Raw genomic sequence first — 17,821 nt, forward strand, 5'->3', positions numbered from 1 at the left:
TAAGGAACATCTGTTATAGACACAAAACTACAGTGCTCACCTCAAAAGGAATAAGAGATGGTTTATTCTGGAAGACAAATATGAGTGACCTTGGCCAGGAAACACATTTGTTTACTCCAAAATCCATGTTCCAACATGGAAACAGTTTAATGAAGTTTTTTATACTAACATAACAAAGAAAGTCACAAATCAAAGACACTTTTCCAATACATTGGTGGGAAACATCAGGTAGGCAAATTACAGCAAAGTGGGGACATCTCTGCTATTGGCCTTGGATGCCATCTGACAATATGCTTAGCCTTTGAGTTGGTGTGCACCAGTGTCTGCTGGACACTGCAGAAAGGATTTGCCCAATGGTGACAACATGGATTTTAGGTAAAACACAGAGCTGGGTGATTAATCGTGACCCAGGAGACTAAATATAGCCCTAAATAATTCGGCCTTTGGATCTGTAACATTCAAGCTGTCCACAGTCTCCAAAGCTCTTTGTCAGTCAATCAGCTTTGTACAATGTACACAGACACAGCTTTTCCCCTGGAACTTCAGCTCACAATATCTAGAAGCTGCTAACACAAGGTTGATTATCCCTAACTTTTACTAGGCTTTCCTTCTCCCTCTTCAAAATTGAAGACATCAAGAGTCATTGCAGGTTTAACTGGGACCCTGTTGTAAGTTCCAGAACATTTATATTATTAAAAGGCATTTATGGATGTTAATGACATCATACTTTTAGTCTTAGTCTGTATGTGAAATAAAAAGATTGGATAGTTTATGAAGAACAAAAACCTATTTTTACAGTCATGGAGCCTGCAAAGACCAAGATCAGTGCCGACACTGGTGTCTGGTGACATTCTTTGTGCTCTGTCTACAGTGGCAGAAAAGGCAAGAAAGGTGAGCTCACCAGAGCCTCTTCACAAAGGCATCAAGAGCTGGATGCAGTGTCTCACACCTGTAATCCCAGCACTCAGGAAGCTGAGGCAGGAAGATGGATGTGAGTCTGAGCTATGCTATGAAACCTGTCTAAGAAGCTTCAACAACTCCGGAACACTCTGCCTCAGAAGTCAGCCAATCTCCCTAAACCTTCATCTCTTAATGCTTCTACAGGGTAAGGCTCACCTGAATTTGGATGCTGGGACTCAAATACTAATTGATTGATACAACTTATCAGTTTATAGAGGTCTACTAAGGTTTTTCATACATGTGAGCACAAGTTCTGAAATGCTTTTTAATGAGTATCCCTCAAAGGCCAATGTATGAAGGGTGCTGAGGTTGAAGATTTATAATTTCCTTATGTTCAGAGGTGACTCAGAACATCCATGTGGGAAGCAGTGGCAGGAAAGGAGGCTGGGCTGGCAACATCACTGAGTCGTGAGATGTCCAACCAGCCAGCCTCACAGAGATGAGCAGCCAGTAGCAGAGTAGATTAGGGTACACAATTGGAAAATATAGCTGACACCTGGGAGGAGAGAAAATGTTGGAGAGGGAAAATACAAGAAGTACACAAAAAGCCTAGGACTGGGAGAGCACAAACCCAGAGGAAGAGGGTAGTGCCGACAGAGTACTGAGAACACAGGCTGAGGAGACCAGAGTGGTGTCTGGGTTTGTTGTCAAAGGTTTTGAGTTGGAGGGGTGTAGGTTGGGGAAAATGAGACAAGGCCTCAAGCTTATGATGTAGCCAGGGCTGGCCCTGAACTACTGATTCTCCTGCCCCTGGTTCCTGAGTGCTAAGATTACAGGTGAGAGAAACCATGTAGGGTCGATGTTTACACAGAAAATAGTCACAAAGGAACTTTGGCAGAGACAACTGATTACCTTCAGCAGCCCAGCCTTAGCACTGCTAGATGCTGACACAGACCCATTCTGAGGTTGATCACAAAAAACAGTCCTACAGCCCTAGAGGAGAGATGAGGAGGACCAGAGAGCAGACCAGGGTTGGTTTGGAAATTGTGCAACACGGACTCATAAACAGATAAAATGTTCACGTCCAAGCCAGTGGAGACACTTTATTATAAGAACCAGTGAGACAAGGGTGAAAATAAGATTTGGGTGTTAAATATCTTTTTAATGAGTTTGAATCTTTAATGAATCAGATATTAACTTGAAAAACATAACAGCTTTTTACTGATTAGAATATTAAATTTACCCAAATATGAACCTTTGGAGGGTAGAGAGATGGCTTAGTAGTTAAGAGCATGTTTTGGTCTTGAAGAGGACCTGAATCCCTGTATCTACATCAGGCAGTTCACAACCACTTGTAACTCCAGCTCCAGGGGACTGAAACCTCTTTTCTAGCCTCTGTGGGCACCTGTACACAAATGCACACCCCCCCCAAAAAAAAAACCCAGACATAGACACAGACAGACAGACAGACACACACACACACGCACACACAAATAAAATGAATATTAAAAATTAAGTATCTTTTGTGAAATGGCTATAACATGTATTTTTAGTATAGCACTTATGTGTCAAGGAGCTTGTGGCTGTCCATCCTAGCCCTTAGCCCCTGAGAGATCCTCGAGGTTGCCAGAACAGAGACCACCACCCCAGGTGACAGATCCAAACCACATGAACAATCTCAGACCAGAACGGAGTTGCATGATAGACAATTCAATGCCTTTCATTGAGATTATACATTCCCTTCTCTGACCACACACTTTCTTCTCTCACCGTGTATTCCCTGTTTCCCCTCATTTTCACCCACCCACACTTGTAGCATACCAGCTGTATTAAGGGATCTGTGCAATAAGATCATGGTAACTTGCAAATATATACCACCTTACAGTCAAACCTTAGCACTAAGAAAAAAATCCAAAGATAGCTAACAATGCTATAATATTTTCTGAACCTTATTAGGAAACTTGGACTGGATACAACTAAGCTAGTGAGAGGGAGTATACAATATTAGCACTGTCTGGGCAAACCAGCAAAGTACACTTTAGGTTACCATTTAGTGACTGCCTACTGTGTATCCTAAGCTAATACATATGGCCCTGATCATGCTCCTACAAGATAGACACTATTAATATTTCCTTTTTGCAAGAGGGGAAATTGTGGCATTAATGCCCCAGTACTTTGTCCTAAGATCTGACCGGAAGTAAGAGATTGGAGGCAGAACACAAATCCAGCCTGTACCTTTGCTACACACATTCTGCTGCCTTTCCAATCACTGTCAGCAAAATTGTCTCCATCTTCCTAAGATGCCTGAAGTTGGGATACATCCCTCTGGCTTACAAGCGTATCAGGTACACATGCTGAGACAGATTCAAGCTCGGAGTACCAAGACATACCTGATCAATTCGGGAAATGAGAAGAACATCTAATACAACTTCATCACTATGAAAAATGACAAGTTACTTACATAATGATATTCAGTTTGACAGGAAAAATTCCAGGAACAGAGCCAGGCCCTAAAAGTATTACATGAAAGGAATAAATGCATAATCTAACATTTAAATAAGAGTTAATGTTAATAAGAGTTAATAGTGATTGGAAAGGCAGCAGAATGTGTGTAGCAAAGGTACAGGCTGGATTTGTGTTCTGCCTCCAATCTCTTACTTCCGGTCAGATCTTAGGACAAAGTACTGGGGCATTAATGCCATAATTTCCCCTCTTGCAAAAAGGAAATATTAATAGTGTCTATCTTGTAGGAGCATGATCAGGGCCATATGTATTAGCACACAGCAGGGGCCAGAAACTGCTCCAAACACTTCAATCTTTATCTACATTCATATAATTAGGAATCAAGTGGTACTAGGGAAACTGAGGCATTCAAAAGTGAACCAATCATCAGCAGAATCAGGGTGTGAATCTGTGTATTGTCTCCTAGCCACCCCCAGCTTACTATTCTGAAGGGCCACAAGATGAAGGGCTACAGATCAGAGAAGGAATGGATATGAGCCGGGAAAGGAAAAGAAGCTACAAAGGAGAGGTGATGCTTGGCCTGAGGCCAGAGAGATACTGAAGACATAAGCATATGGAAGGTGAGGGGCCAAGAGGAAGTGCCCAGGCAACAGTTCAGGGTTGAGGATGAGCAACAACAAGCTCCCTGCTAGCTCAGTAAGGCAATAGCACTCAGCACACTCCTGTAAGGGTCTCAAAGCTGAGCCTCAAATCAGAATAAAAGGATGGTAAAAGGGAGGTTCAAGTCCTGACAGTGGGATAGAAGTGACATACCATACATGATTGTGTTGATTCTGGCTCCATTTTGCTCAGCTTCTTTTGAGGCAAGGTGAACTTGCCTGGAAGCTTTTTGTCTCCTAGGCCTGTCTAGTTCTTGACGGGTGTCACCTGAGCACTGTACCCACTCAGAACCTGCAGCAGGTTAGAGAATAAACTCATCCTCTGTTTCCCATGTACCTGAGGCTGATGGCTCCCCAGAAGATGACATGATCAATATCCCAGACACTGCCTAACCACACTGGTGGTGGGAGAGGTCACTGCCCCTATCAGTGTCTGTGATGTCTTGTCCATTTGTTGTGTCTATACAGATGAAGGTCAGGATGGTCTGTTTTGTCTGTCTTTCTCCAGCCCACTTTTATAGTTGACACGGGTCTGGGGTCTGTGCTACAGATCTAGTCTGCTGACATTTAAGGCAGAGAGAGGAGAAAGTCTCACCCGACCACTATCAAGCCACCTTTTACAGGTGTGCTTTCTGTAAGAGCCACTCCAAGCCCTTCTCACCTCAACCTACATAAACTCAAAGCCTCTCATATACCCTGGCTTCATGTGTTGAGTTCACCAGTAGGCCAAGCAGGACATTTGGCAGCCTGGCCTTCCCTGAGCAATACATGCCCTTGCTACATATGATCTACATGGTCTGTAGCAACACAGATGTCTTAAGAAGCCCACACTACTTACAGAAGCTATCAATGTGGAATTAGCCAGCTTGATCCCACCCCCAACCCCAATTCAATGGGCAAATACCGAAAGGATTCATTGTCTGTTAAGGTTTGTCATTTACAGCCTTCCTGGAAGGAGAGAGAAACAAAGTGTTTTCCTATAAGTTAAAGATTTAATTCATTTTCATGGTGTTGTGAATTCACCATGGACACACAGGGCATGCAGTGACTAGATTGTACACATGCAAGGATGCTGACTGAGGAGGAGCTACTGAGGTACTGAGGTAGCCCAAGCTTCTTCATCCATTTGTACTCCAATGGCCATTTACTTTTGTAAGGAAGGGGAACCTTTTCCTAGTGCACTCAAAAAAGCAAAAGGTGCCTTGGACCTAAAACATCATGCTGCCCCCGGGCCTCATGCTTGCAGCTTGCTCCTTCATGAAGATATCCCTGTGTGGAGCAGCAGCCCTGATTTCTTATTGGTTAATACTCCTGCTGTAATAATGGCTCTTCTGGAGACTTGTTTAGTTTGATACTTCTATCTTCTTGGTAGCAGCTTGCATTTGCTCACTGGCAGTCTCACATGTTGCTGGATTTCTAGTCACTGGGCCATCGGTAAAGTTACCAAACAACAAATAGCACTGTTTTTTTTTCCTCCATCAGAGGTGTTTCCATACAAATTCAGCTCAATGTTTTCTCTTTTTTTCCCTCTTTTCTTTTTTTGGGGGGTGGGGTGGGGAGACAGGATCTTTCTATCATATAGGTCTGGTTGTCCTGGAGCTCATTATGTAGATCAGACTAACCTTGAAGTCATAGAGATCCACCTGCCTCTGTCTCCTGGGTACTGAGATTAAAGGCATGAGCCATTGTACCTAGCCAGCTCAATGCTTTGAATGGTGGGATTTACTGCATCACACTGAAGTTTTAAATCCCTAAGCATTTAAGTTTTATACTGCCTTTTACAGTTACACCCCACTGATTGCAAGGTCTGACTTTAACAAAATGTATTCTCCCTATCCTAAATTTCATCCAACTAAACGTCTTCTGAACATCATCCAGTATAATGTTTCCATATACAAGAGGTTTTCATATATGAGGCTGGACTGTCCTCAAGAATGGCAACCAGTCCAATCTGCCTAGCACTTGGCTTTCAATGCTAAGCTGGAAAGTCCTGGGAAACTTAGGAGGGAGTGTCACCCCTAATGACATCATACACAGCTGGTACAGGGCAGTGAAGTAAAGTGCAAAGGAGGAAGCCAAATCTTAATTCCCAAAAATTCAAAGAAGAAATGAGTTCGTTTTTTTCTGGACTCTGGTATTCACATTAGTTGCTCCTCTTTCTCTTCCTTTTCTGTTCTCTTCTGTCCCTCCTTCTCTTCTCCCCTTCCTTGTAAGAGTTAAAAAAAAAAATCCCAAGTGCTTCTTTGGTGGGAGCCACCTATTAATAGGTTCAACTTATTAATTCTAAACAGATGCAAACTAGAGTTTTCTCATCTCTGCTTTCCCGCTGTCTGGCAGATCTTTGCACCTAACCTGATGAGCTAATAGAAGGCATTCTTTATCAGCATCATTTTTGTTTAAGTAGCAAAAAGGAAAGGAGGGAAGAGAGGGACAAAGTTCAACAGACACCGGGGTGGCACAGGTTCCCTCTACACAAGAAACAGAATGGTCTGATCTAGTGCACTACAAAGCTGATGGGGTTGATACTTCAAAACCCGTTTGCATCAAGCTTACTCCTTAATTACAAGGAGTCTGAAGTCTAGATTTTAAAATACACCACATGCATAAATGATAAACATAATGGTACTTAAATAATCAATCTTATCTATAGACAACCAAACCCAAACATTATCAACACTAAAATCCCCAAACTTGGAACTTTGACACATTTACCTGTGTATGTCAGTGAACACAGGTTGTCAGATACTCACTTTCATTTTGAAATACTGGTAATACTTAAAGTTCATGGAAGTTTTCCCATAAGCTACTGTTTGGAATAAAGGGCCATATGGACCAGTTTATGTTTAGATAACACAGTGCTATTATGGATACCCAGCAAAAGTCAGCTAAAACATGGCTGACACTGGCTGTCCAGGGAACCCCCAAGTAAACCGTGATGTAATCTGCTATATATTTTTGGCAGAGAGCTACTTTTATGTGATTCTAATGTAGCCTTGAGGTCAGAGGCCCAAGCCTTTGCCAGCCAGCCCCCGGCATGTCTGTCTGTAGGCGTAGATGCCTACCTTTGAGCAACCTGCATGCCTGTGCCTTCCTGCACGCACTTCATGTGTGCTGGCCTGTGCAGGGTTCTTGCCAGCAGCTGCCTGCCCAGCAGACTGTGTATTGGTAAATAAATTATGTTTTATCTGCCCATGATTCCCTGAAATCTCTTTAACCTCCCAGGATCTTCCCTCTTCTTTCCTGGCTTTGGGCAATGGACCTCACAGACACTCTTTCTTTTGTCATGTTTCCCAGGAATCCAAAATTTAATCACTTCAGGGTTATCTAAAATCATTCTTCTTACACATGAAGGCTCCAATATGCTGGGTCTCATCACTATGACACTTACACTGCCTCTCACACGGCAGCCACACTAACAGCATAGAGAATACTGCAGACTGACAGCCATAAAAAAGTCCATCACAAGAAAAATGATCACGAGTTTGAAGACAGCCTGTGCTATATGAGAAAGCCTTGCCTTAAATGAAAAGAAAAGAAAAAAAAAACTAAGGCGGGGGGAATGGAAGGAAGGAGATGTTGAACCCTCATTGTAGTTTGGAGTGACTATAGCTTAGAGGTTTGGGATAGGCAAGGGTCATCATCTCAGAGAAGCCATAGGTAAGAGAGAGCTGGGCTCCCTCTGAGCAGGAAGTAGAGGATTAATGGCAGCTTTCAGGTAGGAATACAGAATATCCAGATCTACATTGCTGGACAACCCGATGCTATGTCAAGTTCACTCTTCCCTGACACTTTGTGGCAGGTGTCACAGGCATATGACACAGGAAGCAAAGGGCAAGGTGTTAATATTTGCGCAAAGACCTTACATCTCTGCCCTCACTATAGCCCATGCCCTCCACTGTCTGCACAGAAGATGAGAAAAAGGTTTGTTGGACCTTCCCATCACTTAGTAAGGGGCTGGATGACCGACCGCAGGGTGTCTGAAGGATGACGCAGACAAAACACGTTTAAGAAATAGTAAGGGCTAGTGAGATGGCTTATAACAGTATAGGCATTTTGCCTCTAAACTTTAGGACCTGAGTGCAATTCCCAGGCCTTACATGGTAGAAGGCAAGAATGGACTCCCAGGACTCACCCTCTGATTTCCACACTAACATACTAAAAAAACCCAAATGTAACAAAAAGAATAGAATAGAATATGTATCCAAAGCTGGGCAGTGGTGGCACACGCCTTTAATCCCAGCACTCGGGAAGCAGAGGCAGGTGGATCTGAGTTTTGAGGCCAGCCTGGGCTACAGAGTTCCAAGACAGCCAGAGTTATAGAGAAACCCTGTCTCGAAAAACCACAAAAAAAAGGATTCAAGTGAGGTTGTTGATCTCGTGCTTCCCTGTACGGCCAGCTGCACTCTCCCAGAAGGCAGCTAGCTTATCTCCTCCATCTCGGTATTCTCGGTATTTCCTGCCCAGCCCGTACGGAGCTCAGGCACTGAGGGAAAGGTCCCATTACCTCCCAGGCCTCGCTCCGTCCCGCTCCTCCGGCCTCCCGCCAGCAGGTGGCGCTGGGCGGTCCCGCCCACCGGAAAAGACCCGGATGGGCGGGGGTTCCTGCCGCTGCGCGCGCAGCCGCCTCACTCCGCTTGTGCTCTGGGAAGGAGAAGGCCGTGTTTCCGTTCGCTCCTCCGCCATGGCCCGCGGTCCGAAGAAGCACCTGAAGCGCGTGGCTGCCCCGCGTCACTGGATGCTGGACAAGCTGACCGGCGTGTTCGCGCCCCGGCCGTCCGCCGGCCCGCACCGCCTGCGGGAGTGCCTGCCGCTGAGCATCTTCCTCAGGAACAGACTCAAGTACGCCCTCACGGGCGACGAGGTGAAGAAGATCTGCATGCAGCGCCTCATCAAGGTCGACGGCAAGGTCAGAACCGATGTGGCCTACCCAGCGGGCTTCATGGATGTCATCAGCATCGACAAGAGCGGGGAGAACTTCCGCCTGGTCTACGACACCAAGGGCCGCTTCGCCGTGCACCGCATCACGCCCGAGGAGGCCAAGTACAAGCTGTGCAAGGTGCGGAAGGTCTTCGTGGGTACCAAGGGCATCCCGCACCTCGTGACGCACGACGCGCGCACCATCCGCTACCCGGACCCGCTCATCAAGGTCAACGACACCGTGCAGATCTCGCTGGACACCGGCAAGATCACCGACGCCATCAAGTTCGATACCGGCAACCTGTGTATGGTGACGGGAGGCGCCAACCTGGGGCGCATCGGCGTCATCACCAACCGGGAGCGCCACCCCGGCTCGTTCGACGTGGTCCACGTGAAGGATGCCAACGGCAACGGCTTCGCCACCCGCCTCTCCAACATCTTCGTGATCGGCAAGGGCAACAAGCCGTGGATTTCTCTTCCCCGAGGAAAAGGAATACGCCTCACCATCGCCGAAGAGAGAGACAAGAGGCTGGCGGCCAAGCAGAGCGGGTGAAGTGGACTCCGAGGGACATCGGGGCGGTGGGAGACGTTTATATTGGTTTTTACTTCAAGTTTTAAACAGCATGTTGAATTAAAAAGGAAGCAAACTTCATTCTGGTGTCGGTGTTTTTTCCCTTACCACACTTCCTCGTCATGGGGGAACCACCTGGAGGTGTGGTCACCTCATTTTGAAAAAGATGGGTACATGCAGGGTTTGGTTACCGTTGCTGACAACTAATGTTATTTCATTGTTCCGTTAATATTCCAGGGTTGGTATTTAATGCCTAGAGGCCGATAAAATCAGTAGAAACTTTAGACTTTTTTAGGTAAGCCTCTTTAACATCAATCATCTCCCTCCAAAGCAAATGGAAATAGAGAAACCCAAAAGTTATGAGGTCTAAAAATGGGATTGTTCAGCCAGGACTACACACAGAGAAATCATGTCTCAGAAAACAAACCAAAAAGAAAAAAGGTGGGGGGTGGGGGTGGGAATTAAAGGGCCTGTTATTCTAACCCCCGGGCAAGTAATTTAGAGAATATGGTGAAATGTCACCCCCTTCAAGCTTTCTGTTGCCAGAGTATTTACAACACAAAGTGTAGCTATAATTTTCTCTTTCAGAAAACCCCAAGTTTATAGAAGTGGCAGATTCAAAACAAAAAACACCACTAAAGCAAGGCTTGCAAAGAAACTAATTATAAGAGAGTTCAGTCGTCTTCATAACAGCAGCTTACACGTAAAATAATTTATTTCTTAGCACTTTAATGCCAGTGAGCCAGAAAAATAGTTTTACAATTTTGCCCCTTTGCTGAGCTCAAACAAGATTTCCAGGATAGTTCTACTGATAATGACCAGAGAAAGAATACTTGAATTTCAGATGTTTGTGAACTCCCAATTAAAGGAAACTAATTTTTTTCCATTTTAGAAGCTTATTTATGATACTATACACATCCAAAGATGAGACTTTTTACAGATTTGTGCGTGGGCAGGTGCCCACAGTGGTTGGAGGTTGGAAAATCCCTCAAGATGGGTTATAAGCAGTTGTGAGCTACCGGATCTGAGTGCTGAGAACAAACTTGGGTCTTCTGCAAAGAGCAGTGTTTCTCTTAACCACTGGGCCATCTCTAGCACCAAAGATAAGGATTTTCTTTACAAAAGATTGCTTTTGCTTTTCAGTGCTAAAATTAGAGCTAAATTCCTTTGAATAAACTGGCATCTGATTAGTTTGCTAGTGCTAAAACTAAGGTCATGGTTAAATATTTCTTTTTCTTGCTGAAGATACACTGATCAGCTTCGGTGTGAGGAGATGAGGTCTGGGTTTTGGGCAGCTTGATGGGAGAGTGCTTACATTAGCAGACACAACATAGTTGGGTGGTTTTGTTGTTTGTTTGTTTGTTTTTTAAATACATGTGAATGTTTGCCTGGTGTCCTGGAAGACCAAAAGACAGTTCCTGGAACGAGCTACAGATGGTTGCTAGGAAATGAACCTGGGTCCTCTGCAAAAACCACAAGTGCTTTTTTTGTTTGTTTGTTTTTTTTCGAGACAGGGTTTCTCTGTGTAGCTTTGCGCCTTTCCTGGAACTCGCTTTGTAGACCAGGCTGGCCTCAAACTCACAGAGATCTGCCTGGCTCTGCATCCAGAGTACTGGGATTAAAGGTGTGCGCCACCACCGCCCGGCTCACAAGTGCTCTTAAATACTGAACAATTTCTCCAGCTCTGGATTTCAGTTATTTACTAGGGGGAAGCTTGGGTCAACTCTCACAAGTGGAGATCAGAGGAAAACGTGGGAGTCAGTTCTGTGTCCACCGAGTGGGGGTCCTGGGGATCGAGCTCAAGTCATCAGTCTGGCCGAAGTTGCCTTTATCTGCTGAGCCATCTTGCCAGCCCCATCCTAGATCACTTCAATTGCTAGCACTATGGAAAATAATCTCTAGAGGCAGACAGACCTGGATTTAAATACTGGCTGCTTCCGCCTAGGTATGAGCTGCCGGTTGTAGCAAGAATAGGAACACAGCACAAAACAGGCATACATGTGCATGTGCACACGATTAGCACTGTATTCTAACAGTCACTACAAATGATTGTAGTGATACATAGACTTTTTTCTAACTCAATAGTAGCATAGAAAAGCCTGGTTCAGACACGCTATTCTTTGTTCCATAAAACTTAACCTATTCTTATTTTTTAGACAATCTCCCTAGCTCTCAAAGGTTTTAAATTCTCTGTGTAGCCAAATACAGCCTTGAAATGATTCTTTTGTCTCCTTGGTGCTTGGGATTATGGGCTTATTTCCACCAGGCTAGGTTTGTGTGGTTCTGAGGATTGAATCCAGGGCTTCCTGAACACTAAACAAGCACTTTACCAACATAACTACATCTCTAAACGACATAACGACATTTTAGAATTTACAGTTAGGGATTAGAGATATAGCTCAGTTTCTTAAGAGTGCTTGCCTAGCACATGCAAGATACTAGGTTCAATTCCCAGCACTGAGGGGGGAAAAACTAGGCCTAGAATGGTAACATTCGCCTCCGAATGATTATTTTATAAACAGCTGCTGGAGACCACAGATGGGAGAGATTCGTCTGGACCGCGGGGCCGGCAGGACCAGAGAAACTTCCTGCTACAAAAATGTACTTAAAGTTCTTGTAATGTACTTAATTCAACTGTAGGAAAGGTCATTTTTATGGGCTATCGGGGATTAGAATCCTAAGGGATTGATAGCAGGCAGTCCCAAACTGGATTGGCAGGACTGGAGGTAAACAAACATGGCACTGGCCTGGCTGCCCTGGAACATGAGCCTTCAAGCTTCATTAAATTAGAGAAAAATAAATTAGCACCCAAACCTGGGTCCCAAGGGTATCTTTACTCAAATAACACATACAGTGCTGGACTGTGAATGGTTTGGAGATAGTCTTGCTGTGTGGACCAGGCTGGCCTCTAACTCGGAGATTAACCTGCCTCTGCCTCCCGAGTGCTGGGGACAAAGGCGTGTAGTATTGGCCCGGTGTTTTCTAACTAAAAACTCTACAAAGTACACGGACCAGGACACTGGGAATTACAGCCTTTTTCCCCCCCTCTTATGTATGCATGTGTGTGCGGGTTTTTTTTTTTTTTTTTTTTGCTTGTTTGTTTGTTTTGTTTTTTTGCTTTTTGCTTTTGCGCAAACACCAGCATCCTAGTGCGCATGCCTGTGGAAGCCTGAGGCATCAGCTCTTCATGGAGGCAGGGCCTCTCAATCAAACCCGGAGCTCACCGATCCCGCTAGTCTTTCCAGTCAGCCTGCTCTGAGGATCAGGTATCAGCCTCCCATGGCTGGAATTACAGGCAACCGCCAAACACACTCAGCATTCCAGTAGGTCCTGTGGGTCTGAACTCCTGTCCTAACACGTTCATGGCAAGCGCTTCCATCACAGCCACCTCCTGGGCCAGGCACAGGTGGGTTTGCTTTTTTTTTTTTTTTTTTTTGGTTTTTCGAGACAGGGTTTCTCTGTGTAGCTTTGCGCCTTTTCCTGGAACTCACTTGGTAGCCCAGGCTGGCCTCGAACTCACAGAGATCCGCCTGGCTCTGCCTCCCGAGTGCTGGGATTAAAGGCGTGCGCCACCACTGCTTTTAATGCTTCCCCTAAATCTAGGACTTTAGAATGTCGAGTCAGGATGGTTGCAGGGACATTGGAAATGAATAATAATTACCTTCCAGAATTGTTAAGTACCTGGCCTCTTCTATGCCCTACCATCTGCCGGGAACCCACGCTCTAGCAGCTGTTCTCTTGGTGAGTGGGATTAAGAAGCTTCGTGAATGCTCACGGCTCAACTGCAATGTGTTCCTGAACATATTAATTATGGGGTGGAACACTGAAGGGTTAAGCAAGCCCTTTATTTGAGCACGTCTGCACCCCCAGTATCATATCCACACCCCTGTTGGTCTCTGCTGACCCTATTTGGTATTCCAGTCAGTGATATGAGTGAAACCCTAAGAAGCCTTTGAAGCCAAGCCCTTTCAGCCTAACTATCATTGTAAAACAAACAACAACAAAAAACAATTCATTCCCTAGGCGCTTAGAGCATTTTTGTAATATCTAGTGAAAAAAGGGGGGGTGCCTTGCTAGTAAATTCACGGGGAGAGTAATGGACTCTGAGAACCAAACGCTGCAGGCCCAGCATTCTGTGCTTTAAACATACGGTTTTTCTTATGAGATGAGATGGGAGGAAAACATGTAATTCGAATCTCAAAATAGCCTAAACCAAGCACCAGGCAATGTGTGAGATAGGAATCTCTATTTATTTATAAGCCCAATTACTAAGGCATATTGCTATAGCATCTTTTATATGAAGTGTGACAATAAAGAAATGAGATCAGTCTTTTGTTGTTTGGTTCATAAACTGGCACTGATGGAATTTTCAAAGTAAGAGTTTCTAAACAATATTAAGGAATTCAAAATGAGTGGAGCAGTTTATAGCTAAGACCATTGTGATGTAGCTCTAATTTCCGTACTGAAACCAGTCTTAGCACTTGATTTCCACAGCTCACATATAATGTTAATTTGATAATAAACACAAATGCTGAAGAAGATATGCTCCCCCAACACTTTTTTTTTTTAATTTTTTTAAGTCCTAGTTCAGTGTTAGGATATTTGTTTGGCACGCTCAATCTCTGTAATATTCTTGTTACAATAAGAAGGTCCTTCAGATATAAATGTGTATGTTTTCTGACTGCATTGGGGGCGGGGGAATGCCATCCTTTGAGACTAGGATTAAACTGTGGCTGGTGAGTATGCTCAGTGATGATTTATAGTCTTCCATTGAGATCTGTTCCCAGCACCCATGTAGGGCTGTCATAACTGCCTCTAGTTCCAGTTCTGGGGGTCTGAAGTCCTCTCTGGCCTCTGATGGCACTCACACTTAGACATGAATAAAAAGTATAAAATTAGACCAGCTGATGTAAGATGAATGGTCTAAGATCTCCTCTGTCCATATTTCCTCTTTCTTTCCCCTCTCCTCCCTCTCTTTTTCTCTTCCTGACTTCTTCCTCGCTTTCATTCTTTTTTTGGTACTGAGGGTTGGACATAGGATGTCACCATGCTAGACAACCATTCTACCAATGAGCTATATCCCCAGCCCTACCTTTACACTTATAAAAAATTGACAATTGCCTAAAGTGTGTGTGTGTGTGTGTGTGTGTGTGTGTGTGTGTGTGTGTGTGTACCATATTCAGACTCCAGTCTCTTCTCTCCCCAGCTCTATTTTGTACTTTGTATTTTGAGACAGATTTTTAATAGGTTGCTCAGGATGGCCTTGAATTCACTCTGTAGCCCAGGCTAGTCTTGAATTTTTGATCCTCCTGCCTCAGCCTCCGGAGATACTGGGACTACAGGCCTGTGCCACCAGGCCAAGCTTGAGAAGTCTAGGTAGACAGGGCAGCAACAGGCCAAAGAACAATTCTAAGTATGTGTAGGTAGATGAACCAATGAGTTTATGGGGTGACTTACCGAGGAGGATGGGTAGAATCTCAGGAGCACAGCCAGCTAATGGGCAGCTACACCATCAGAGTGTCTCCTTTGTGTATTAACTGTCAGTGCTTGCACATCCTAGGAAGGAGCTCAGGTGCTCAGTGTTGTCCTCCCTTCCTCTCGGAGGGAGTGTCAATGAGCCCAGCCTAGCCAGAATCTCATTAAGGTAAACAGAGTGCTGCAACACAACTCTAGCCTCGGCTCAAAGGAACTGTCCGTCCCAGGAGGTGAGCCAGAGCGCCGGTACATGGTGTCAGTACTCTGGACACAGAGCTTCCAAACTAACCATTCTCACTGTCTTACCAGTGTCACTATGAGTATGTGACCTGGCTTTCAAAGAACTGGCTTGTATTCTTTTTTAATAAAATGTCTTCCTCCCTGCCTGCCCACATCACACATCTGCTTTATGCTCATTTCTTTCCCTCAATATCTTCATTATTTCACTTTTCTCCTTAATTCTTCCTATCACCTTTTTCCTTCTCTTTTAGTATGCAATATGCCATTCTTGGTTAGGGAAAAATATAATTAAATGTATGCATGCACACACACACATACTTAAGGAATGATAAAATGAGTTAACAATGGAAGTCGCCTGGATGGATTAAAAGGACCCAGTCAGTATCTGTCTTAGGGTTTCTGTTGCTGTGAAGAGACACCATGACCACAGCAACTCTTATAAAGGAAAAACATTTAATTGGGGTGGCTTACAGTTTCAGAGGTTTAGTCCATTATTATCGTGGTGCATCATGGGTGTGCAGATGGACATGGTGCTGGAAAAGTAGTCAAGTGTCCTACATCTTGACTTTCAGGCAACAGAAAGTCGTCTCATTGTCACACTATGGGAAACTTCAGCAAAAGAGACCCCAAAGTTGACCCCCACAGTGGCACACTTCCTCCAACAAGGCTACACCTACTTCAACAAGGCCACACCTCCTAATAGTGCAGTTCCCTTTGGGGGTCATTTTCTTTTAAACCACTACAGTGTCATCAGTCATTAGTCAAAGTGAGACACCACTTGGCACCCATTAGGATGACTGGAACAGATAAATGAATGAATGAATAAATGACAAGGAGTTCTAATGAAGATGGGAAAGAATGAACTTTATATATTGGGATATGACAACTGGTACAGCCTTCTTGAAAGAATTTGGGGGTAGAGGAAGACCTCAGTCTTCATTCAGCTCAGCATCTCCTCAGTATTTGGGCATCCTATTATTATTATTACTATTATTAAGAGATTTTCTATTCATTTTATATACCAACCACAAATTCCCCTGTTCTCCGTCCTCCCGCCCCCCATCCTTCTCCCCCAACCCACCCCTCCTTCCCACCTCCTCCAAGGCAAATTCTCCCATATCAGTTAAGGCAGATCCAAGCCCTCCTCCCTGCATCAAGGCTGCGCAAAGTGTCTCACCATAGGCACTAGGCTCCAAAAAGCTGGTGCATGCACTTGGGATGGGTCCGATCTCACTGCCTGGGGGCCCCCTAAACAGTTCAAGCTAAACAACTGTCTCACCTATCCAGAGGGCTTAGTCCAGTACCATGGGGGCTCCTCAGCTATTGGTTCACAGTTCATGCATTTCCACTAATTTGGCCTGGTTGTTTCTGTACTTTTCCCCATCATGGTCTCAATGTCCCTTGCTCATAGAATCCCTCCTCTCTCTCATCAATTGGACTCCTGGAGCTTGGCCTGGCACCTGGCTGTGGATCTCTGCATCTGCTTCCATCAGTCACTGGATGAGGGTTCTATGATGACAGTTAGGGTATTCAGCCGTCTGATCACCAGAGTAGGCCAGTTCAGGCACCCTCTTGACTATTGCCAGCATCTCCTAGGTATTTGGGCATCCTTACAATAAAGAAAAAATAAGACCATTTGTTCTGGAATGAATAGAGCAGTATTATCCAAGTGTCCATGTTCTGAACACAAATAAATACTATTAACCATGAAAAATGCAAATATTAATAGTACTTTGTACAGACCTCAAAAATACTAAACCATATTAAAGAAACCTGACACAGCAGATCAAACCCTTTCTTAATCAGTTTATGTGAAGCATCTAGAAAGAGCAAATTCACAAAGACAGAAGCAGGTGCTAGTTGCCCGGGACGGGGCTGGGTAAGAGCTGAGTATTCCTGCGGAGAGGGATTTCTATGGGGTGGTGGGGTATTCTGAGACTGCAGTAGAGTTTTGTTGTGGAATATTAGTTGAAGATGTGTTACATTCGTTTATGCTGTGGAATATTTGTTTAATGATTCAAAGATGTGTTTCTTTTATGTTACATTTGTTTAACTCTGTGAAGCGGTGTTACTTTGCCTGTCTGAAACACCTGGTGGTCTGATAAAGAACTGAACAGTGAATAGCTAGGCAGGTGAAAGGATCGATGGGGCTGTCAGGTAGAGAGAATAAATGGAAGGAGAAATCTAGGCTCGGGGGAAGAAGGGAAGAGGACGACGAGCAAGGAAAGGAGAAGGAGAGGAGGACGCCAGGGGCCAGCCACCCAGCCACACAACCAGCCATGGAGTTAAGAAGTAAAGAAAGGTAATAGAATATAAAGATAAAAGCCCAGACGCAAAAGGCAGGTGGGATCATTTAAGTTAAGAAAAGCTGGCTAGAAACAAGCCAGGCTAAGGCCAGGCATTCATACGTAAGAATAAGTCTCTCTGTATTTATTTGAGAGCTGGGTGGTGGGCCCCCAAAGAGTAAAACAAAAAAACAAAAACAAAAAACACAACTCCAGCATTTTCACAGCTCTATGGATCCATTAACAACATTACATTGTATATTTAAAACAAATGGATTTTACAAACTAAATTATACTTCATCAGAGCTTTA

At 44.5% G+C, this 17,821-nt stretch overlaps 2 protein-coding genes across 2 annotated transcripts in view; one reads left to right on the plus strand and one right to left on the minus strand.

Moving 5' to 3' along the window:
• Window positions 1–17,821, minus strand: part of Tmtc1 (transmembrane O-mannosyltransferase targeting cadherins 1) — a 225,567-nt gene that overhangs the window by 126,461 nt on the left and 81,285 nt on the right.
• LOC128098243 (40S ribosomal protein S4, X isoform-like) lies at window positions 8,596–9,591 on the plus strand. Its single transcript, XM_052719108.1, has one exon. The coding sequence runs from the start codon at window positions 8,611–8,613 to the stop codon at window positions 9,490–9,492; it is 882 nt and encodes a 293-aa protein (XP_052575068.1). The 5' UTR covers window positions 8,596–8,610; the 3' UTR covers window positions 9,493–9,591.

Source organism: Peromyscus californicus, unplaced genomic scaffold, assembly GCF_007827085.1.
Source record: "Peromyscus californicus insignis strain IS unplaced genomic scaffold, ASM782708v3 Scaffold_6__1_contigs__length_162567912, whole genome shotgun sequence".
Taxonomy (NCBI): Eukaryota; Metazoa; Chordata; class Mammalia; order Rodentia; family Cricetidae; genus Peromyscus; species Peromyscus californicus.

Bases quoted from the DNA above. Each gene is read 5' to 3' on its own strand.
- LOC128098243 (XM_052719108.1), top strand. From the start codon at position 8,611: ATGGGCGGGGGTTCCTGCCGCTGCGCGCGCAGCCGCCTCACTCCGCTT.